Source organism: Sphaeramia orbicularis, chromosome 16, assembly GCF_902148855.1.
Source record: "Sphaeramia orbicularis chromosome 16, fSphaOr1.1, whole genome shotgun sequence".
In the NCBI taxonomy this organism is placed as follows: Eukaryota; Metazoa; Chordata; class Actinopteri; order Kurtiformes; family Apogonidae; genus Sphaeramia; species Sphaeramia orbicularis.
This window is the reverse complement of record NC_043972.1, coordinates 24,170,249-24,195,689: the sequence shown is the minus strand read 5'-3', so window position 1 is coordinate 24,195,689 and position 25,441 is coordinate 24,170,249. Positions and strand designations below refer to the sequence as shown.

Sequence of the window (25,441 nt, the reverse complement as noted above, 5' to 3'; positions counted from 1 at the left end):
ATGTGTGTATGGCAATGTTTATTGGCCTTTTTGTGTTTGTTTTTGTGTTTTTGTAGAGCTGCACCATGAGTCAGAACCATAGGCCCAACAATAGCTTTCCTGTTCAGCTGTGACTGTTTTTTGTTCAATATAAATCTTTATGCCTTGCCAAATTGAAAGCACTTCCAGTACTAGCAAAGTACATTGAGCTAACTTCCTACCTAATTTCCATCCATGCTACAATATATTAAATTGATTAATTTTATAAAGCGATTTAAATTGCAAGAGATTTTAATTTGAATCACCTTGGAAATGAGTACAATGAACTGAAGATATTAAGTTAATGATTATATAAAGCAATTGACATTGCAACAAATTTTAAGTTAAATTAACTTGGCATTTTGTGTGTAGTACTTAAAATAGCAATTCCATTCAAATCAAGCATTTAAGCGTAATACACTCACGTTTTCATTACTCATTACTTAAATTTTTTAAGGCACCCGGTTTACTCCAGTTTTTTAGACAAACTCAATTTATCCGGTCTTACAGTGCACTGTCATTGATCAAACACTCGGTGAACCAATGTTGTAGAAGATGATGGTGTTTCCACGGCTACTACAGAGCCTCTGACCATCCAAATGGGTCATATCTGATGACCATGAAAAGATGACAAACTGTATTTTACACCAATTATTTACATGTATCGATAGGATTAGTGGATCAATAGGTATTAAACATTTCAGATCAGTAGATGTTTTTGGTTGTCAGTGGCTGTTTGGGTCTTTATGGGTAAAGTTGAAAAACCACAGGTTGTCAAGTCTAGTCAAGATTTCAAGAAGCAGTCATTTATTTGAGTGACAGAGTTACAGCTTGGTAATTCGTGTAGTAATTACATATCCACACAAATACACACCCACTGCAAAAACACAACCCAAATCCACCAACATCAGGTCATGGTGTTCACTGTTCATTTTAGACTAATCTCAATGATTGTCGCGTATATTTTGTTCAACGAAGCACGCAGACGAAGTAATGGTTTTGCGTGGGATGTTGCAAGTCATATACTGAGTTAACTTCGGGCTCAATCTTATTCTCCAGCGAACATCACTGATGAGTCAACAATCAGCTCCCAGGGTCAGCGTTTTTATGATTGCTCTCAGCATCACGCTCTCTCTCCCACTCTCCCTCATAACTCTCTCACTCATTATCACTCTCTCTGTCTAACTTGTTCAGTCGGTGACTTTCCCATTCAGCTGAGATCTATATGCCTCTTTCTCTTAGTTAGACTCACTCCCTTTACCTCTTGCAGTCGCCACCGTCTCTCTCGCTCATTCTCTGTCAATCTTGTTACAGCCCAGATTTATTACTGCAATCTGTCAGTGCTCCAGTCTCGCCTCCTGACACATTCTGTGGCAACCATTATGCATATGTTGTTGTTAGTATTATATAGACACATACACTGGAGCTATAAAAAGCGGATAAACAGAGGTGACTGAATGTTGTGCCTATGAACTCAAATTCACCAGTGACTCATTATGAGCATCCCTCTAGTCAGAGACTATCGTAACATGAAATTCACCTTGTGCAAATATGAGCCTTTAAAACACTATTCCACTATAATATAACCTTGGTAAAAAAAAAAAAAAATTAACTCCAGAATTAGGATTTGGATACTGCTTCTAATTCAATCTAGGTGTAAGTAAAGCACTAGGACTTGAAAATTGTCAAATACAGATGTTATAATAGCTTCTGATAATCACACATTTTGATGAAATTTTTAGATCAATGGTGGATTTCAAAGGTTATCGCCAAAGGTAATTATCTTTGGAGTGAATATTTCATGCACGAACTCGTCTAAATGACAAGAGGCACACTGCACCTGATGAAAAGAAATACAGGTGGGTGACAAATTAAAGGAAAATCCAGCATAGAGTTAGGACGGTGGTGGGTCACCAAATGCTGCTAGAACAGGTTCAGTGTATCTTAACGCTGATTCTATTAAAAGATGCTCTCCGTTAGGGTGCTGTGATGATGGTGTTGGACAGTGTTGTTTTATACTGGTCTAAAATGTCCAATTAGACGTTCAGGTTGGTTGAAATCTGGTGTTCTCTTTCTTTAAATATTTCGGTCATATCTACATTTCAGTCATATCTACATTAGTTTAAACCATAATTGTCCACTTCCATCCAGTCTACTTTTGTTTACTACTTCCATTCTAAAAGGTGAGACGTACATCAAAACAACAGAGAGAAAAATCATATAATTTTAATACTAAGACCATACTATGTTGTCAACCTTTAAGAGAAAAGTCCTAACAGGGCTTTCCTTTAATTTGTCACCAGTTTGTATATATAAGACATATTATGTAGGATCCTGTTAATTTGAAAGCGTTTGGCTCAATGAGAAACAAACACTGGGGACAGCACTATATAAACAACTCCTGTAGGCCAAACACAAACTCTATAGTAGGCTAAACAAGATGTTTTGTATTTTTTTTTTTTTCATAATTTTTTTTTCCCACTCAACTTGTTGTAAATATGAGTGAATTCCTGTGGGGCAGTGTATGTCTGTATGTTTACAAGCAGTGCCCGAGGCAAAGGTTGAGTCCCATGAATAATTCATCTCTTCATAAATGAGTAAAGTTATTGTCTGAAATATGACTATAACCATTATTTATGACAGAATAATTAAAGGGCAAGACAGATACACATTGTAACTTCATGATGTGTTAATGGTACTGCAATATCAAGAAATGACAGCTCAAAAATAAATGTACACCCTATTTACTTACTATATTCACTGTGGCTGCCACCAGCTCTTTTACTGTTTTACCATCTTTTTATGGTCAACGACTGGAACACAGTATATGAATGCTTACATTAAAATGCACATACATATTTACAAATCTTAAAGGATGAAAACAGAACACAAACTCTAAGAATAAGAATAAGAATAAGAAAAAGAAAAGAAGAAGAATAAGAAGAAGAAGTCCACAGCAATAAGACATACATTTGTTTGTTTGAGTGTGATGGTGCCTCAGGCAGGACTGTACTGAATTAGATTTTGGTGCATTATGATCTCATGAATGGATGTTTATTATGTGCACACTTTATTTTAGTAGATTTAGTATGCACCTTTCTGCACGATTTAAATAGCATAAACCTAAACAATGGTAATTGTGATTTGTCACAAATTATTGCACTGACAACCCATTAGATATTTTAACCATAACACCATAACCTGAATCTTTAAGAAAACCGGCAGTAGAGCAGAAAGCACAGAGATGAGCCAAATAACTGGTCATGCCATTAGTGTTTGTTCGAAGTGTGTGCATCCAAAATAAGTTTGAAAAAATGTGTGATATTTATAAAAGCAGATGGCTTGTACTGCAGGGCCCCACAGTAATAGCTGCCCAGTTGCCCCAGGCAACAATTTTGCTCACAGTTAACCAATTGATTTGGTCTAGTTGCCCCTGTTGGCTACCCCTTTTCCACAATAAACAAGCAACAGCAGCAAAAATGGAGAATTCTTCACACTTGGTAATTTCCTGCCTAAGAAAAGGAGGATGCTGCTGTCACACTAATTTATTTTCTTTAAACAGAATGCAGTGTCACCAGATAGGTGCTGTGCTCAAGCAACAAGCTGACCAAATGAAAAAAAAAAAAAAACAGTTAACACTCAAGCAAGGTTTGCTGATTCAAAGACTTAAAGTTTTAATCTGTTAGGCCTGATTTCTTAAAAGGTACATATTTTCTCTGCCCTATGTATTTGAACGCAGAAACATGCAGGCAATGTGATTTACTGCGATACACTAAATGCTATACAGTATACTGTACAAACAAACAAAAATCATAAAGTCAACAAGAAAGAAGGAAAGAAAAACAGTAAGCCAGAAAACAACTCAAACCAGATTTAAAAACTTCGAAAACTAGCAACATTTTATGAGTAAGAAAAAGGACCTGACATGCTTTTGGCCTCAAGAATACACCCAAGATAAATATAGCGAATATAGAATGTAAACATGCATCTACCAGCACTGACTTCATCAAATATTGATCAGGATAATAGTGACTATGCAAATATACCGCTTATAATTCTGAACCTGTCCCATTTACTCAAAAATGACAGGCACAGTTTGTCTGAAACATTTTCATTGCAACATTTTCAAAATACACAACACACATACACGTGCATATTTATATATTTATATACAGGGTGGGGAAGCAAAATTTACAATGAACATTTAGTTATTTTTTCTCAGCTGGCACTACGTCAATTGTTTTGAAACCAAACATATATTGATGTCATAATCATACCTAACACTATTATCCATACCTTTTCAGAAACTTTTGCCCATATGAGTAATCAGGAAAGCAAACGTCAAAGAGTGTGTGATTTGCTGAATGCACTCGTCACACCAAAGGAGATTTCAAAAATAGTTGGAGTGTCCATAAAGACTGTTTATAATGGAAAGAAGAGAATGACTATGAGCAAAACTATTACGAGAAAGTCTGGAAGATACTATTAAAGAAGAATGGGAGAAGTTGTCACCCGAATATTTGAGGAACACTTGCGCAAGTTTCAGGAAGCGTGTGAAGGCAGTTATTGAGAAAGAAGGAGGACACATAGAATAAAAACATTTTCTATTATGTAAATTTTCTTGTGGCAAATAAATTCTCATGACTTTCAATAAACCAATTGGTCATACACTGTCTTTCAATCCCTGCCTCAAAATATTGTAAATTTTCCTTCCCCACCCTGTATATATACACACACACACACACACACACACACACACACACACACACACACACACACACATATATAACACCTGTCTAAATCCTTGTAGTACACCTTGACAGTATACAGCATACATTCCCTCCTCCCTCCAGAGAGTAAAACCCTCCCATCACTGGGCCACAGTCATGATAATATTTCCCACTGACCTATTCCTGCCAGTTCAACCAGGTTGACATGATGTCTCAAAGGCTTATGGTGCACCATCGGTCATGTGAGGGACAGACTTAGACACGTTTGATAGTCTTCCCGAGGCGCTTACAAATTTCAATTACCTGTGTACTAGACACTGAAATGTGATTTCTGCTATCACACTGCCTATAGGCAAGACTCAGATGCCTACCTGCTACAAAGAAAACTCCATTTATTTTTTGAGTACTTTTTCTAGAGGTTTGAAACAATGTTACATAAAACACATATTACAAAATTGATTAACTAAAAGATTGACTAAAAAACTATCTTAGTAAAGAGATACTGTGATGTAAGGAATGCACTATTATATAATTCAGTGTTTATTGTATGAATGAGGTGAATTGCTAATTTTGGAATAACCTCCATATACAAATAAACTCTTGAATCGTCTATACTACAATAAATATGACTTATGTGCAAGGACATTCAATGTTACAGGTTTAGCTTTTCATATTAAACGTTCACATGTGCGAAGAAATACAACACGGGGGTGCAACATTTAAATGATTTAGCATTCCTTGTTACACTACAGATACAGTAGCCGTAACCTTTTCAATTTGCCTGATTCAGGCTATGAATCCCAGTAGCTTTGTTAAACAACTTCTTAAAATATATTTCCCTTAAGCGATGCCACAGCACTATTGTTCATCATCAGTGGAACTTTCCAATAGCCTCTGTGTCTGTACTCCCTGGAATACATTCACAGACCCAGGTGGGAATGTTACTTGGTTACTTCCACACTCCATTAAGCTTTGTAAGCAGTTTAAGCAAGGGCGGCATTTGTATGCAATATTTATATATTAAAAAATTAAAAAATAAAACCTGTGGGCTCCCTGGACTCCACGAGCAGTGGGAGATGGCAACAGAGGATGTAAACTGTCGGGCTGGATCATCACACAGGGGATTAATCTGTGTTTCATAAGCATGGGGCTTTACAAAATAAAAATCTCTACCCACGACTTGAGCAGCTCTTTATACTAACATGGAATATTGAGCAGAAACGCATCAAGGTCTTCCACAGATCTTTGCTGAATTATGTATATAGAAAGACACTTGAATAAACTGAACAATTCAGCATTTGTGTGCTCCAGCTATCCCCCTGACAGTCCACTGCTTGACCTTCCTGTCTGTTACCTATAGCACAGACGATTTTTCATGACTCCACAATCAATTTTTGTTTATCCGATCCTGTTGTGCTTTCACTCCCCATGCTAGAGACCCACTAGCATCAATCTTCAGGTGGAGGTTCAACACACCTCAAATCTCCCAACGGTGCATTTGTATGAAATTCTAACGTGTATGTTAAAGATCGGATGCAATTTCATCAGTCAGTACTACAGTGAGAAATAGCAATGGCCTTCAGTGACCTTTGTCTATTCATGGTGCAAGGACTCGCTTGATTTTCTGCCAATTCAGTTGTCACATATGAAACAAGTACACCAGGACGGAACATTAATCCAGCAGCAGACAAGCATTTAACCTCAGTGTCAATAGCTCTAACTATCAAACGTTCCAATCCAAACAAAACACACAAATGCATGAAACACAAATTAGACACTACAGGGAAATGAATTATGCAACTCTGAATGTTTTGTTTGGTAGTGCTCTGTCACCTATGACCAGCTTTGAGGGTAAGTCTCCGTTTCTTTCATCCTCATCATTAACTGAAAATCCACAGAAAACAAAAAATAATCTCTTGAAGCTTCCTATCATGTTTGAAAGTATTTCTGAACACCTACACAATATAAAGGCTTTATGCAACAGCTGCACAGACCACAAGAAACTATTATCGGCAACTCACTGGAAATGGTGCTTGGAATGCTTACCAAAGTCTCCAGGGACGAAAATGTCATAGACACAGCTCTGGCCTCTGGTGTAATTATGTGGGTAATTTGGGGACAGCACAGTTCCCTCTGAACCTGTGAAGTGACCTCCACATGGAGCTGTAGGGACACGGAGGGAAGCAACAGAGAAGCACAGTTAACAAATGTGAACCAGCCAGCTTATAATGCCTGGGGAAATAAGGCAAGAAAATACAATCAGCAAATCCATTAAAAACTGGCACAAATGCACAGGTAAGCAGTTCATATCACAAAATGAGATGAAAAGTCTTCACTTTTACTACCTGAGAATCATAACTAACATGCCATGCCAAGAATTGTGACATTTTAGGCCACTCTAGGGACCTTTTTAAAAGGGAAGTGAGGTGTAAACAGACATAAACAGAAGCCTGAGGTGAGCTTGAAGGGTTAATGTCCACAGGGAAAACAAGCGACAAGAAAATATAGTTTTTCCATCAAGATGAATAAAAACACCATCAGTCAACAAAATGCTCAATCAAATGTGCATTCGACAGGAGTTTTACGTGTCTGCGACTAATGTTTCCACTAAAACAGGCTTTAAGTCAATAGACAAGAGTCCAGTCGCTCTTGTTGCTTTCTAATCTTTTGTTATTTCAAGTGGATAGCTCATGTATTTGCAGTGGCGTTTCAGTCATTTTTCTCCTTGGCTTTGAAACCAAGTGAGATGTTTGAATGTATTATTTTTATTCAGTTGTTTTATTTGGTATTGGTTAATTTTTCTTATTTTTGTTGTTTTTAATTGTACAGCCATTTATGTTTTTAATCTATTCTGGTATTTTATTCTTTTCTTTAGGTTTTATCTATTCTTTTGTATTTTATTTTTATTTATTTATTTATTTCACAGTTCTATGTCTTTTAATCTATTTTTGTATTTTACTCTGTTATTTTGGTTTTTATTTATTTTTCTGTACAGCACTTTGGTCCACTGTGGTTGTTTTTAAGTGCTTTACAAATAAAGTTGGATGGATTGGATTAGGTTAAAGAGAGGTCAGCTCCAGGGGTGGGGGAACCAGCAGTAGCCGTTAGAAATAACTTCCAAAATCATCCCAATCAGTAACTTGTATGCACCATCATCACAGTGTGGGCAGATTCACTTGGTAACTAGGTTCATTAATATAAACAGTGCACTGTCCTGCACCTGCGTCGCATCTCAGTGTCCTATCTTAAGCTGATAATGATGTACCTAATTTGTCGAGAGGCCCACTAATGCAGTTGCCTGAGACCTCACGGACCGAACCATCAGGTGGGGGAGCCTCAACTGTAAACAAACACGCACTCATTTGTTGGAGAAAAGCTGTCACCAGCTGCTCTGAACCCCCTGTGGCCGCAAACAATGCACATGCCACTACTGTGCAACGCAAAACAAGACGAACAAAAGCGGTAAAGAGCTAATGTAGAGAGATGGATCATCAATTTACCTATGTCTGGTTGGTGAAGTTAGCAAGAGGCATGTAATGAAACACATGTGATAAAGCTGATTTGTTACACTGAATTGAAAGCAGACTGCAGTGGCAGTTGGGAATGCAGCTTGAGACAAGGCAGGCGCACTGTACTGTCAATCTCCAGCAGGTATAAGAGGACTAAGGAAAGGAAGAATTCTGAGGTTATGCTTTAATAGTTCTATTCTGACAGGTGAAAATAGTGCTGAGGACAAGTGGACCCTGCAAAATCATTTTTTAAATTATTTTGTGTACCGTAGAAATCTGATGGATCGAAACAATCAAAATGACCAGCAAAAAGTTACGCTATTACCTAAGTTTGTCACTTGAGGTGGCTCTGTGTTAGGTTTCATTACGAGAACATTCAGGATAGATTTGGAACCCAAACACTGACAGGGATGCGTGTTTATACCAAATATAGCCCTTTTGATGACTGGGAGTTTGGAAATAACTTTGCTCAAGTGATGCTGTGGGATAATATGACACAGTATCTAAGATTCCAAAAGTCCTGGCAAAGCCTGAGAGTCACAACATGAAGAAATGCAATGTATAGGAATATATGCTGTATGTGCATTAAGAAATGATTTCTTGCTTAATGCAGAAGGAGGCTGTGGAGGTGAAAAAGATGCAGACGTGCAGGCGAGCTAAAAAGCACACTAATTAGGGTAGGATGGGGTGAGGGCAACGACGATTGGACAAAGAAGGGGGGCTCAAGACCAGATCTGACTTCTGCGCCAAGTTCCATGCGAGGCAGATGCAAATCACTTTTAAATTTTAGACTCATCACATTTGAAGGATATTTGACCCGGCCCTCCAGTTCAGAATATGACGGGCATGAGAGCTAATGGAACAGATTAACTGAACAAATCTAATGTACTGAAGTGTGAATGTCTCACAAGTTAAAATGTGGAAAAACAGTAAAAGAAGTAAAAATGTAGAGGGCAAATGTTAATTAAGGGGTTTTAATTGGAGTCTCTCATATACGGAATTTCTGAGGATGACATGTTTCATACTGATTGGAAAAAAAAACCCAACAAAACAAAATGTTAATCAACCAAACTACATCATATTATACAGCAAAAATTGTTCTTGCATGAGGCAGATACACTTATTATCCATCTTGCATTGTGATTTCAAACACAAACTACCTTTTGCATTTGCAGAAATCATTTTTGTATTTACAAGCTTTTTATGTGTTATTTTTGAACATTATTCGACAGCTGGATTTACCGTGGACTGACTGCTAAGGGCATCCACACTGATGAGGTATGTCCCATAACCACTCAACTATCAGGCCATGCTGGATTTACAGACTTTTTAAAGTAAACCATTATTTTTGCTTGTTCAGGATACATTACCACCATCAGCTAACTGCTAATTAATGTGAAGGGACAGGAGCTGGCCATATGTTGGGGCAGCTGAAACCATTAGATTTAGCCTTTAGACTGTTAAGTCATCAGTTCAAATTTGGTCTCAAAGTGGAAGCACTAAATGAAGAGTTGCTGATGGACCAGTTAGTAAAGCACATAACCCCAGGGCTGTTTCATTGAAGTTACACAGGTGCCCACTGTAAAAGTAATGAATAGGTCCCTGGTGTGATGGTGGGTGCCCCTCTTCCCCACTGTTGAAAATGAAAGCTGAATTCTAATACAGCCTTGGCAGATTAAATACTTTGAGGAGTATTAAAAATGGTGTAAGGCGACTGGAGGGAGGATCGCTGGCTAGTTATCTGGAAACTCATCATGGCTTTTCTCATTTCACTCCTTGACACTGATCGCAGTGTGAAATGTGTGATGTGTCTACAAATAATTGATACTATGTATGTTCACTGTAATTCCAATAGAAATACATTCATTAATCATTTGCTTTGACCGAATGTGGCTCTATTTAGATCAACCTGAGCTGCAGTTCTGTTTCTGCCACTGTCAGTGTCATTAAAAGCTACCTTTGTTTATTGTACAAAAAGATATTTGGTATAATAGTACTGACTTAAACAACACAATATTTGGCATCTCTGGAGAGCAGGACTTGTGGGGGGAAAACTGGTCACTGTGAAAATTACTTGAACAATGAGCATATTTTTTGTAATAAATAAATGGCTTTGTAAAAACTGCAATTTAAGAGTGCATAAGAGTGCACGCTCAAGTTAAGGGTGCCTAGATGAACTGAGGTAGTTGGCACTGCAACCTGAACTTCACTGTACCACTTTCTGAAATGGGTGAGCAGGCTAAAGCAGCAGGCTAAGGCTTTTTTTTTTTTTCCTTTTTTTTAAAATAATTTTGTGCCTCCAGCCACAAACGTGAACTATGCACCAGTTTATGTTTAAAATCCTGTAATGTTTCTAACAACTGATTGTCCTAGTGTGCCCTCATACCTGTTTTACCAGTACTACTACTGTTCTGCATGTATTAAAAAACTTTCTTTTTTTTTTTTCAGTTCTAAAAATGATCAAATGATCTGTCTGCTATGACCTGTGTGTCTTACATCAACTTGTTAGTCTGAGTTTGCCTCTGTTGTTTTCTGCAAGAGAAATTCCAAGCACACTCATTTTTACACAGCATAGTCCCAGTATCACATCGTATCAAATATTGACCAAACAGCTGGAGTGCAGTTCTCTGCTACTCAGACCCCTCTGTTATCACAGAAGTGTTGCCTCTCACCTTGACAGCTTGGTTTCGCTCTGTCCCACTCTGGTCTCTTGCTGTTGCCCATGACACATGTCAGAGTGGAATAGCCCTGCAGCAGGTAGCCAGCCTCACAATGAAATGTCACCATAGATCCCAGCTTGTAGTCGCTACCCATTCTAGTGCCATTCATCACGTTCCCTGGATCAAAACACGCCTCCCGCAGTTTTGCTGCCAATCAAAAGCATAAAGCATTTAGAACAGTGACAACTGTCTAAGATTAGAGGAGTTTCTAATTAAGCAGAATTAAGAGTGGAGCTGGATGGGATTGTCTGATTTAACAAAAGTATTCTATTAAAGTATAAGATCAGCAATGACATGCACGGTGAAAATAAATGAGGGTGAAACTGAGGCTATTCTTATAGTTGGATTCAACATTACAAAAGCAGCAACGTATTTCAAAGAGAATATGTGTCACTTCATTTGAATCATATTCGTAAGTATTCCACTAAATTCCCCGCTGTAATGTAGGGACATATTTTATGAAAATGCGTATAGAATCCCATGTGCACAAGCCTTCTGAGTACCTTTGTATTCCAAATGAAAGCCGGTGTAGCTCACAGAGCCGTCGCTACGAAATGCCAAGTACATGAAGTTAGAAGTGCTCTCAATCTTCTCAGGAAGTTTACTGTCTTGGAAACTGCCAATCAGATGAGCGCTGCTGTCTGGTCCATCGTAGATATACAAGAAATCATAGTTGGGCTCAATACTGAAGCTGGGACAAGTGAAAGAGATAAAACAGTTATTTTGCCAAGTCTTAACCACCAGATTGTACAGATTGTATGAGAGATTTAGAATGCATTAGGGTTTCAAAATGAGAGTGCGCACCGCAGTGCTAGAAGTGAGTCATGCCAAGCGATTTGTTTTGCATCTTCAGACAAAGAGATAAAAAAGATATCTCCCCCAAGAGGTGAGAAGAGATTAAATTGTTGTGACACTGCAGTGGCACAAAATCTTCCCAGACGGCAATGGCAATGCAGTGTGAAAAGATCGTTTCATATTGTAGAGCTGTATATCAAATCACATGCCGCAATGAGAGGGAGTAGAGCATTTGTTTCCAAAATAATGAGTGTGGTTTATGATAAAAATGTAAATAGCTTGGAGATAATTGTATTTGAGTTGGATCAAGGCAACTCCAATTTAAAATCATAACTCCACTCTTTCATTTGGCATTCCCATGGGAGACAGCAGCATTGCGCTAACTCTATAAGATGTATGTTTTGAAGGACAAGTTGGGCAAAGCAACACTGTTAATTTTATTGCTGAGAGTTAAAGCGGGTGGGAGGACAAAAGGACCAAATATACCTATGCATCTTCTCCAGTGCTTCATAAAACAAACATAAATATTATATTCAATATTAAAAAGTAAGACCGCCAATGAAAGTTGCCTTTAGGCTCTACTGTAGGTCTACTCTGCCAGTCTGGCCTCTCTATCTTGGATTGCAATTAATAATGTAAACCTTACAGTGTGAGTATAATTCAAAATAGAAGGAGAATTGCAACATAGTCCTACTACAATATCCAATATTTGCTCAAAAATATTGTTGTACTAGACTTCAACATGGTAGCAGGAATGCCAAAGCTTTTGCAGAGGCTCTGCTGCTTTTCTCCTATCTCCCAGCACACCTGGACTAAAACTCAGGTCCTTTGCTTAACACACATGGCCAGCGATGCTCAATGCTATGATGTTATAGCTGGTTCCACCACAGAAAACAAGCAATTCCACAGCACAACCTGAGCTCCCGCGCATCCACTGAGAACTGACTCCATTCTGTTTCAGCTAGGTTACAAACACACCAAAGATTTAGGGAAAGTTTCATCTTGTAAGCTACTGGACCATGTATTTAATGGACAACACTTTTTTTCCCTAGCATCTCGAGACAGTTCACTCTCTAAAAAACCTTAAGTTCATTTTTTTCCCAATTTTTTTAATAATAGCTTTAAACGACTTACGTGTGAAGAATGCTAAAACATCTACAACTGTGACACAAAGACATTACATGTGGCCACTGATACAACCAGCACTTCCAATTTCCATTAAATTTAGATTGCTTTGTTATGTAAAAACACAGACTAAAGAAAACAGTGCAGCAGATATTATTACCTGATAAAAGCCAAGGAAATAACATAGTCAGAGTGGACAGCAATGAGCCAGTCACAGTCCTTGCTGTGGGGGTAGGGGTGTGGATAGTTGGGAGAGAGGATGAATCCTGAAGATCCGGTCACATTCCCACCACACGGAGCTTGAGAGATAAAAAAAAAAGAGCTGCATGAGAAAGATACCCTCTATAGGAAGAAATAAGGACAGACATAAAATAAGCTTTGGGCTTGGCCTGCTGTAACAGCTTTGGTCGCAATCAGCTTGAGACAGGTAAGAAGAAAAAAAAAAAAAAAAAAAAAAAAAACATTTACTGGTCATTAAAAATAACTGACTCAAATTCTATAACCTCCGTCCGACCTCTGCCAGCATCAACATTAGAAACACTACACTATTATTACTCTGCAGAGTCACTACTGTTGATTCACCTGACTTTCTAAAACTTGTTCTTTAAATTGGATGGTTTTAGTCTTTCACATCAGAACAAAAAAAAAAAAAAATGGGTGTGCAGGGAGCAACTAGAGACCATCTTGGTTTCTTTGGACCAGCTTAGTGTGATTATTTCTAAATGCATTGTTATGTAATTAGCGGTTAAGTTTTAATAAAACAATGTGTTGGGAGGCCATGGAGTACTCAGACTGTCTACAGAAGAGGATTGGTCCACATAAAAGTTGGCTGCAACTCAAACATACAGTATCTGAAGTGTTTTGTTTATCCTACACACATTTTAAGACATCAGTGAGAGAGAATTATAGACTCTGCCGCAGCCAGTTAATAGAAAAACTCCCTCGTTCTCATATTCTTGCCATGCCTCTTTTCATCTGATCCCATACACACTTCGTTCCATCTCTCCCTTCAATCCATATTCATCCATCCAGTCCATACCTCATTCTATTGCTTCCACACATTTCCTTTGCTTTCTTTCTCTCACCAATGCAGCTTGGAGGGCTGGGCTGCCAGTAGTATCTATTTTCCACTTGGATGCAGGTGATTCTGCTCTCCCCCTGCAATTCATATCCCGGATCACAAGAGAAGGTCACGGAGTCACCGGGCTCCCGCCCTTCGCCGTTGCGGCTGCCATTCATGGGAATACCTGGATCTCTGCAGGCTGTGGCAAGAGAACCTGAAGGGCAAACGCGCACAAGACACACACGAAGTAAACACACATGTGCATGCAGAGCCTGGGGTATCAGTGATGCCCACAGAGAACATGCATACACACAGAGTCTCCTATCATAGAGTAGACAGCTGTCAAGCTCAAACTGTAGCTCAAACAGAGTCACGGCACAGAACAGATTATAGACTGAGATCAGCTACCATCCTGCCATGTTTTTCTAATGTGTTGTACTGAAGCACATCTGTGGAGCAGCCCAGAGATACAACAATCATTCTTCAATATTCCCTTTTGGCCACTTTATTGACAGACTTAACACTGTTACAGAAAGCAATTTTCTATTTGATTTTGAAATAATACATCACATATGAAAAGTTGGAAATGTAGAATGGGAAGGGAACTGTGGCTTGTATCAGATATGGTTACTAACAGCATTATACTATCTAACCACCATAATGATCTACAGCCATTTAATGTAGTATGACTCATAAAACATATTTATTTGATATGTTGGAGTTAATATGGAAAACAACTGAAGATTTAATATTTATAGGAAATTATAAAATTCACAATATTGTCCAGAGACACTTGACATAAATGTAATTTTATGAGTAGATAAGTGTATATACCTGTGCATATATCCTCAAATAATAATCCCCAAGACAATCTAACAATTTACCTAAAAAAAGTCTACATGAGTATCCATTAACATGACCAGAATCTTCATATATATGTAAATATATATATATATATATATATATATATATATATATATATATATATATATATATATATGAAAAATTTCAGTTCGGTATGTTTTTTTTGGTACAAGGGTCTTTGGTTCGAGACATTTTGACATGTTTTCGGTACAGTGAAAGAGACCTGTGGGAGGCCTCCATAAGTACTGAAAACTGAAAGTGAAACTTAACATGCTTCAAACGTCAGACTTGGCTTCTGTGCCTCTGTTATACTCTCTGTTGTCATGTTTACCCCCTTTATCAGCGCCCCAGCCTCAGAATAAAGTGTTTTGTTTTTTTTTATTGCAGCGGCCACCCTGCTTCCTGAGTGTTTGCATTCTTCATATGGGCTACATGTATTCATTTGGTACACCTTCGTATTGTATCAAAGGCCCAAACCAAAACAGTTCATTACAAATGAGTGTACCATTACACCCCTAATAAATATATCTATATATCACAGTTGATTTAACCACCATTTAATGTAGATTGAGACATATTTTTTACACTCAAAATAACTAGCCTAGTGTATCGTATCGTATCGTAATATCTGCAGAATAGGTGCGAGGTTTATTTATCCAGCTAGCATTTAAATACAAACTTCCCTTTTTTACTCTTAGGAGTGACAGTCAAGCAAGTGGGCTAGATGTGCAGTGCATCATTTGTGCAGGTCATACTCACTTGAGAAGTCGATGGCAAAGCCAGACTTTGTGATATAAAAGTCAGTCTCAAACTGAATGGTGACTACATTGAGGGTGGAGTGGATTCCCTCGGGCAGCAGTGATCCGCTAACCTCCTTCAGAGACATCTCATTCTCAGGTGGCCCATCCCACACTTTGAGGATATCATGGGATGCCTCTGTGTCAAAGGCAAGAAACTGGAGGCTGGAAGAGGTGAATACAGGTTCAGTTTAGTTTAAGGCAATCAAGACACATGGACACTTACCTTACAAAAGAATCATTATCAATTGAATTTCAATGACATTTATACTTTCTAATTTTCCAAACACAAATACATCAAAACATGAGCAAAAGCTGCCAAAACATGGAGGCTGTAGCATCAATGCAAACCAAGTTAAATAGCCTTCAAAGAAAAAAACTATCTAGATACAGTGCTTCCATGGTTTTGGGCATTTAAGTTGAGAGTTAGTGTCATCAATCAAATACTGCCAAAGTTAAAAATACGACAGCACAGACTTATCTGCAATCTCATCAAGGGATGGCCTGCAGCGGCTCCTTTGACAGAGAATGTGTGGCTGACTTTATGAAATCATACCATGTTTACTTCGACCTCTAAGCCCAAATGGGTTTTATTTCACAGCAGTGCTAGGAGCTCTCAACCAAAAAAATTTCCTCTGTGTCCCGGAAAAATTCCCCTGGGTGCTGTCACAGTGTCTACAGAGTCCCTCTCCCAATCATTGTTAATGTAGCTGCTGCAGGCGGTTTTCATGTTGAAAATCAAAACTGAACTTTACTACGACTCTTCAAAAATTGTTTCAGATGTTTTCATCTTTAATTCTTTTGAAGTCAGGCCAAATAAGGGCAGTAATTTTATTTAAATGAACTTTGAGTATATAGTTTGTACAGTATTAAATGCAGTATCTGGATATCAATCATTCCTCTTTTAACAAAGTTTACCATTATTTTAATGTATTTATATTTGTAATTCCATTAAAACTAAAATACATGCATTTCCTCACCACATTTCATTTCATGATGCTCAACACAATTTGCACTATATTTTGTATTCTGTTTGCATTGCATTTGCATTGTGATAAATTATTTACATCTTTAATTTAAGATGCTCTACATTTGCTCATTATAAATGATTCAGACTAATGAGGACAACAGCAAACTATTTTTCAGTAATAATGGTTACAGTTTATAAAACAATAATTGTAATCAAATAAAAGAACACCTATTATGGTGAGTTACCTGACAATGTTCCCCGAATTGACTTCTATTGTCCAGGTGCACCTTAGGTTGTTGTCGTATGGGAATGGATATCCAGGAGAGAGGATCCGCCCTGTAGACTCCCCCTTGAAGCTCCCACCACATTCCGCTGCACACACAAATGAGCACGAAATGCATTAAAATCCTCAGAAATGCACAGACAACAGGAAGTACAAGAATGTTGTATCCGAATATAGAAAACAGGTTCAAGCTCACTGAATCTCAGAGTCTGCAATGAGAACAAATGAGCAACAGTTTAAGCTCTGCTGAAAATGAACAATTTTCTTTTTTTCTGCTGACAGATAATAGCACTGCAACAAGGACTTACTGCCTGGTTAGAGATATTCACAGACGCAAAACTTGTTTTGTCTCCAAGTATGCCTCCTAATGATGCCATTAATTAACTTTAAAAAGACTGTGTCCAGAGAATATATAGGCTGGTCTTTGCACTGCAGGAAGGACATTGTTAAAAATGTTAATGGCCGAAGGAATATCTTAACATCCAATCTATGTTGTCTCTCCCCTGGTTATTGTCTAGCTATCTATATTACAGACCAAATGACACTTAATTAATAGCGAAATTGCATTAGCGTGCCACCATGGTAGGCAATAATCATTATCATAACACCAGGCAAACATAAAGTCCATGACAGGAGCCAGGATGTGGCTCCTGAGAAACGGCTGCGAATTCCCATTTCCCATTTAATTCACAGATGTGATGCTTACTATAAATGCTGACCAATAAGTGGTCCAACACTGTTCAACAGTAATAAATTGGTTGGTACTGTCTTTTATGAAAGTATGCAACATGTCACAATGTCAGGCTGAAACCTTTCTACCAAAAAAGGATGAAAATAGCTTTCAAAAAGGCAGTGGGACATGGTGGCATTTAAAGTGCAATTCTGCACACGTCTGGAATTTGTAAATCATTTTTTAACCTAATCCATCACTACACGACACCAAGAAATAGACACTGCAACACCTTCCAGGCTGTAGCAGTGCACAGGTAATAGCTTTATCATTTCTGTGTCTCTATGTCTCAGCATGTTCTGAATATGAAAGCACAGCCTAGACTGTACATCATGTCCATGACTCAATCTGATATGGGTGCTTTGATAATTATGATTTTGTTTCAAGAAAGACGCTGATCAATGGCTCATGGAGGAAAAAGTGCACAGTCTATGAATTAAACAAAGCCACAGCAGCACAATGAAGCTCAGTTGCAACTCAGATTGCTTCCCCATAGAGTTTTTAAATAACTCCCAACACTCAGTTTTTACATCAAAAACTTACAACAGCTGTGTATATTCACTTATAAAATCATATAAGTACTCTATTTTCCTCTAACACTTCAATTAAGTTGTTACTGTATCAAGTAAAGAAAATTCCTAAGGATTAACACCAAACTGAGCAATGCTGATGGTGTACATGGTTTGACTAGTAATATACAGTAAAACAGAGGGAAAGAAAAGCAGAGCAGTGGATGAAGATGGAGTCAGAGGATAGATCTGAAAACATAACTGAGATAAAAACAGCATATGGACAAAAACGGAAAGGATTACCTATACAAGACGGCAGGTGGTTGTCCCATGCCCTTCTTTCCCCAGTCATGCACTTGAGTATGCCGCTGCCGTGCAGAGTGTAACCCTGGTCGCAGCCAAATGTAATGGCACTTCCAGCAAAGTGACCCTGGTCACTGACCTTGAAGCCAAACTGAGGCACACCTGGGTCATCACAGTGGGACAGCTCAAAACCTGCAGAGGGAAGATTTGGGAGAAGAAGGGGAGAGTATGCATAAGAATATGAGTTGAGGAATGATAGAACATTAATGCTGTGAACACACAGACACAGAAATGCTAGTCAGCATTTAAAACTAGTCCACTGGAAAGCAGCCATTCTGTACACCAGCACTATATTCCCATTTAACTGTATTGTAAAGAGTATTGATTGAGGTTTGAGAATTAATTTCCGGCTGAGGAGAGATGAGGGTAAGGCTTACAGTCCCATTATATTACTTGGCAGTAAAAGATTCCTTTTGGACACAGAGTACAATTAGATGTTCACAATTAAATGTTCAATTGAGTGTGGACATTTACCACAACTGAAAAACGACCCATCTACTCGTAACACTTTGAGGTATTACAAAAGAAATAAAGCAAACAAGCCACAAACAAGAAAATGTTGCCATAACTCTTAAGCCCACTATGTTTGAACTTGACCATGGCCTTTATATGCGCTCCTTTCATTCAGGTACAAAATGGAAGTGTTCTGCTATGCAGCAACATTGGCCGCACATAAAACCAGCAGCGCTGATTTACGATCTCTTCTCGCAGCGAGGTCCATGCCCATGCCAGATGTTATGGTAGTATTACAAGTGTCATGCCCAGTATAAATCTCCAGCAGTTACTGCTCACATTTAGAAAATTACCCCAGCACTTTTGGTAGAAGAGTCATGAAAACATGATCAGATTTCATGTTCAGACAAGATTTAAGCTGTTCATATTGCACCTTCTCCTTGCCCTCACACCACTGATGCATCACTCAATTCTGTCCACACTCAACAGCTATTCATCCTGGTTGAAAAGAACAAGTAAAAAATGTCACTGTCAGACTGATAAAGGTTACTCACATTCTTCAGATATTTATATTTATATTCATGTTCACATTATTCTCACATTCTGCTATTTACTTTTCTCACAAACTGTGAAAAATCTCAATGAAATTAAATTAAATATAGTTATGGGGTGGTTATGGATAACTCTGTGATAATATTATTATTATTAATAATAATAATAATAATAATAATAATAATAATAATAATAATAATAATAATAATGCATCCAGTAGTGTATTGTTTGTTCATTCATACACACAAGGTGTATGACAGATTTGACAGTTAGTCTGGTATCTGCGACTGAGTGCCAAACCTTTTTTTTCATTCATATGTTTAAATCATACCTGCACATTTGGCTTATTCCCATTCTCAGTTACTATGCTGAATTCTACCTTGGAAAATCCACTATTGGACAAAAGAATTCAGAGGAGCTCAAGTGAAGGGAAAAATAAAAATGCTTTAAATTGGTCTGCAAAATGCAGTGTCACCAGACACTCTCTGGTCACAGTAATAAATTAGAAATGGTTAGCAACAATACATAGTCAGCAAGCCAATTAGGAGGAGAAACAAAACCCATCCATTACAGGCCTGCTCCCAGCAATGTCCCAAACTTTCAACACACACACACATACACACACACACACACACACATGCACTCATGCATACATAGAGGTACACAGTAACAAGAAACAGATTTCAAACATTGCCTACTATTATTCACCTGTTTTAACAAGGTACAGTTAGGCAGGCTTAGACACTAATTGCAGGTGTAGAGAGCAAAGGAAAGAAGGGAAAAGCACACAGACAGAGAGAAAGGAAGAAAAAAAATCTAATTTTCTTACAAGACTAGAGCGGAAACACCACGCTGTGTTTAATGGATTCCATGACAGTGAAAGACACAGTGAAGCAAGGTGAGGGTCAATTAAAATGTTCTTTTAAATTCTGCTACTTGAAATCTGTGGCTCCTGAAGTGAGGGCTAAACTCACTCATTTGGAAAGGCTTTAGCCCCCCCCCCCCCCCCCCCCGCCAGGAAATGAAACGTGACTTACTATGGTATATGAGCCGGAACCCAGCTGCAGTCGCCTCCTGGTCAGAGTAGAATTCGAGCCAAAGATAGTTGGAGGTGCTGGTAAGCGATAGACCTTGCATTAAGGTGCCTGTGTAGGTGCTGAGGAGAGGAGCTGCTCCGTCTTTCCCATCATACACCTGGTCAGAGGAAATGAGGAACAAGATGGGCTTTTCTGTTGGTTATTGAGGATGAGCACCCCACAGTTAAGGAGAACGATATTCGTAATTAAATATTAACACCGAAGAAAGAAGGCCGCGATTAAAAAGAAGTTATTAGCACAGTATATCCTTTGTTTTATTGGGCTGCTCTATTGCAGAACCAATGTCCTAAATGAGATGTGAAAATTAGAGCGGCGTAACCATTACCATTGATTTGACACTGAGCATCTATAATGTTGAATTAACAGTTAGTGAGTATTGAACCAAAGAAAGACTATCTTGAAGGTGGGAAGAAAGAATTTGTTTTTATTTTGTTCTACTTGACTTATTTTAGGGCATGATTCTGAAAAGTAATTGGTTGACGGTGAAGTATGTTCACAGCAGTCTGCTTTGTCCACGTGGAAGATCAGAACAACACTGGAGGCATTTAAAATAAAGTATATTTCCTCTGTTTACATAATTAGAATACGGGTGCATAGCGCTTTACGTTACCAGAAAACATAGAGGAAGAACAATAATAAAGCTAATGTCATCTTACTGAGATATATACAGTATCTGCTTTTACTCAGTCGGTCTATTTAAACATGCAAAGGAATTAAACTTTGCAATTATTTAACAAGACACTTTCTTGAATATTTTTCTCTGATTTATTTATTTTCTTTAATATTGCAGTGCTAACATACTTAAAAAATTAAAGACACTAGATTCAGATATAGATACATATTCCTTTAGCTTTGATGATTTTGCCACACACTCTTGCATTTGTAATCTTAATTGGTAATTCTTTTTTATCACATTTTTCAGTCCACACCCCTGATGCAAGTTTGTTGAAGAATCTTTTTAAATCGCAAGTGGTATTTTCTAGCAATGTGATAGGCCTTATTGTTTCTGATGTGTGAAATAAAAAGAAATTATATACAAGTTCTTGCCTTAAAATACTTCTGAAACTCTGTATTTTTGTTATTTTGGTATTCTTAGTGTAAGAGATTATAGTGAACATGACTGCAAAGGTAGAAACACTAATAGCAGGTTACAGTATTCTTAATTATAGCATTTGGCAAGACATCTGCATTGCCAAAAGAGTGAATTCCAGCTGTGATGTGGGGAAAACGTACTCATTTAAATGACAGCTGTGGTGCTTAACAAAATAAAATAAAACCGCTACTTCCTTAAGGAATGAAACAAACCCTGTGATCCTTTGCTCCAGTGAAAAACTATCCACATTATGTTCTTCTCTGTCTGAATTTCATACAGTGCGTAATGTAAGGCCTCTATTTATTTACAGGTTATTTATTTACAGTGAACATGGGGGAGGCGGCACCGTAACCTCACCTTAAGGATGTCACCCTGTGCCAGGTGGAAGGTGGTGGCGGTGATGTTGATGCCTTTGCCTGTTTGAACCTGGATGCTGTAGACACATTCATGGTTGTTGTCATAGTTCATTGGGTAGTTTGGGGACAAAAGAATGCCGTCATTGTTGGAGACTGTTGATCCACACTCCGCTACAAGAAAACAAGCACACACACACACACACAACAGACAATCAGTTACACAAAAACAATGCATACACAGCATCTATTAAAGGTAGGGTAGGAGGTCCTGGAAAAATGGTTCGAGCAAGCTACATTTTGAAAATACATGAATCAAAAGTCCAAACCCCTTTCTTCAGACTTCCCCCTCTAGAGTAGGCCTACCATATTTTACCAGACGGGGGAGGGACAAATGGCAGTTGTGTTTGATAGATATATCATCATTCAATCATTTCGATGGGCCGGTTAAAATGATTGGATGGTGTTTTTTCAGTCCTGTCCGTTCCACAGGTGACTAAAAGATTTTTTTTTGTGTGTGTGTTTGAGCATTTAATTAGTTGGTTGCAATCGGAGTGTGAAGGGGATTTAAAGCAATAGAGTACAAAATGCTCCAGGAAAACATCTCCTACCCTACCTTCAAACATGCAAAAACTACTATTTATATATTAGCATGCTTCTAGCAGAAAAGTGTAGGTATAATACTTTTACTACTACTACTACTGCTACTACTAGTACAAATAATAATAACAATATTAACAATAATAATAATAATAATAATAATAATAATAATAATAATAATAATAATTGTACTACTACTACTACTAATAATAATGGTAATAATAATAACAACGATAAGGTTAACTTCTAAGCACAATGCTGACTATAGTTATAGTACATAAAATTACATGTTGAATATGATACGCAAACAGTGTCATTTCTACATAATATACAAATACAAACTGGAAAAAAGCAGTAGCTGCACCTCTGGCAACATTTTCTCATGCATAAATGTGCTATATAAATAAACTGACTTGACAAACAAGAAAGAAAAGCAGTTGACCACGTACCCACACACCTTGGCAGAGGGGCGCTCCACATGCGGCGGCCACCTCCCAAGCACACAATTTCCTTTGCCCCCTGCAGTCGATAGCCGGTGTTGCAATAGAACGCCAGCGAATCACCAATTCCAAACTTGAATCCCGTGTGCCAGCCAAATTGCGGTGTTCCAGGATCCTGGCATGGTTCAAGATCATATTCTGAAAAGAAGGGAAAAAACCTTTAAAGTCTCTATTTCTGTTTGATTTTGACTTTGAGAAATGAAATAATTCATCATCCTAATTTCTAACCATCATTTTCCACTGTGTGTTTGTTTTGTGGAGCAGGACTTTTATTTGGAAAGAAAAAAATATGTATATATATATATATATATATATATATATATATATATATTCTTTTTTCCTGTATAGGCTATTACATTTTGGGTCAGTGCTTCTTATGTAGACACTTTGAAGATTAAATTGAAATTAAATATAAAAAACTCACACATTTTTGGAAGCTACTGAATACATTGTGTGTGAAGCTACATTTCAAGTGTTTTCAAGTGTCAGCCTTATTTCAAGTGTTTCATTTAACTTTTTATATTGTATAGATACATTCATGTTTTACAGACTTTTTTTGAAAATTGGCATAATGGTTTAAAATAAAATGAGAAAATAAAAAATACCCAGTGTTTATAAAGTACTGGATTCAAAACGTAGCAAGACCTTGCAAAGTTTTTTGTGAGATATTTACTGAATGAATAAATTGTTTACAGTACATCGTGCTATGTATTGTGGTCTAATATGAAATAATTTGGTTTGGTTCTGAGAAGTTATTGCATGGCACGAACACTGATAAAAATACACTTGAGAAAATTAGTCTGGTCTTTTGTACCTTTAAAGTAAACTGAGTACACATTCAGCCAAAGGAAAGCAATATCATTGAGGTGATTAACTGTCTTGCTCAAGGACATTTCACATCATCGGGCTGAGATTTGTGCCAAAAGCTTGAAGATGCACCAATGAAGGATGGGTTCTTTAAAACCCAAGGCCATGCCGCATGCAATATTTTTATACATGGGCTCTTAGTGACCTTATCAGTTGAGATGTAGAGGCAAGGCAACTTTTGACTGCATTAGAAAAAAAAAAGTCTTACTAAGCAGCATTCTCACACAGCCTGATTTTGGCAGTATGCTGAACAATGCACGCCTATTCATTTCAGCAAAGCAAGGCACTACACCAGCACCCTGCTGTAGGATGTGACCTGACACCACTGGAAAAACTCCAAAGGTCATAAAAGGTTTACAGTGAATTTGTATCAGGAAATCTATAGATGCTAATTACAGAAAATAAAAGAACACAGGAATCCAAGAAGTAAATTTCATGAATATTCATGGCTGCATAAATTATGCTTCACTTCAGCGAACAGCAGGCAAACATTTAGCCAGAATGTTCATGAAGCAGACCCTCTCTCTCCCTTTAATACTTTACTATGTCTCTCGCCCTCTCCATCTATCTCTCTCCCCGCCCTCTCCATCAACCTCGCTCACTCAGCATCACCATCTGTCTCATCCTCTTTCTCTCCGTCTTTCCTCCCTTATCCTCACATCTCCACCTCGCTCTCGGTTTCTCCATTCCTTGTTCTCCGTGCAGGGGGCCCATTATTTCCATATACCCCCTCCCTTTCTCCTCTGCCTCCTCAGTCCTGAGGATACTGACCCACATGGCATGCTTTGATGATCATTCCCATCACGGTCAGACACCCACTACCTGCGTGACCTCGTTGTCTCTTAATTATCCTCCACTGATCGGCACAGCCTGAAGCATGGTCTACCTTCAGCCAGCTCCCTTTCCGACAGACAAATCACGCCTCGCATTCCTTCATGCATGCTTTACAGAGGCTTCCCACTTTTGATCTCATCACTCAACAATCTGTCTTGCGGTATCTGTTACAAAACCACTGACACAAAAATCCCAAACCCGAGTTCCTTTAGTCCATCCCAGTCAAAAATAATTCATAAAACTCCACTTCTTAAAAATAAATATGAGTTTTAAACCATTATTATAGTACAATGCTGACAGTATTTCACTCTGCAATCCCACTTTGTTGTATATATGTACATAGTCTGTATAGTTTTTATTACTATTATTATTTTTATTTCATATTTGTATATGTCCGCTCGTCTGGGGAACGCTGTCTGGTGGTCCCCAGACCTTGTACAAGACAATCCAGGCTCTTTTCATGGGTCGTTCCACGTTGGTGGAACGCTCTACCAAGTGCTACAAGAACAGAGTCATCCCTGCCTATCTTCAAGAAGCTCCTGAAGACCCAGCTCTTCCGAGAGCACCTCCTATCCTAACACTTTCAAACATTCCATTTTAAATATTCTAATAAGGT

General features: G+C 38.1%; 1 protein-coding gene across 1 annotated transcript in view; it reads right to left on the bottom strand.

Moving 5' to 3' along the window:
• The window catches only part of LOC115435868 (CUB and sushi domain-containing protein 3-like), a 296,702-nt gene that overhangs the window by 136,094 nt on the left and 135,167 nt on the right, over positions 1-25,441 (bottom strand). The window contains 11 exon segments of the mRNA XM_030158480.1: positions 6,795-6,911; positions 10,930-11,124; positions 11,481-11,668; positions 13,058-13,196; positions 13,983-14,174; positions 15,584-15,786; positions 16,837-16,963; positions 18,417-18,608; positions 20,519-20,675; positions 22,029-22,198; positions 23,074-23,262. Of these exon segments, the coding sequence (XP_030014340.1) occupies positions 6,795-6,911; positions 10,930-11,124; positions 11,481-11,668; positions 13,058-13,196; positions 13,983-14,174; positions 15,584-15,786; positions 16,837-16,963; positions 18,417-18,608; positions 20,519-20,675; positions 22,029-22,198; positions 23,074-23,262 (1,869 nt within the window).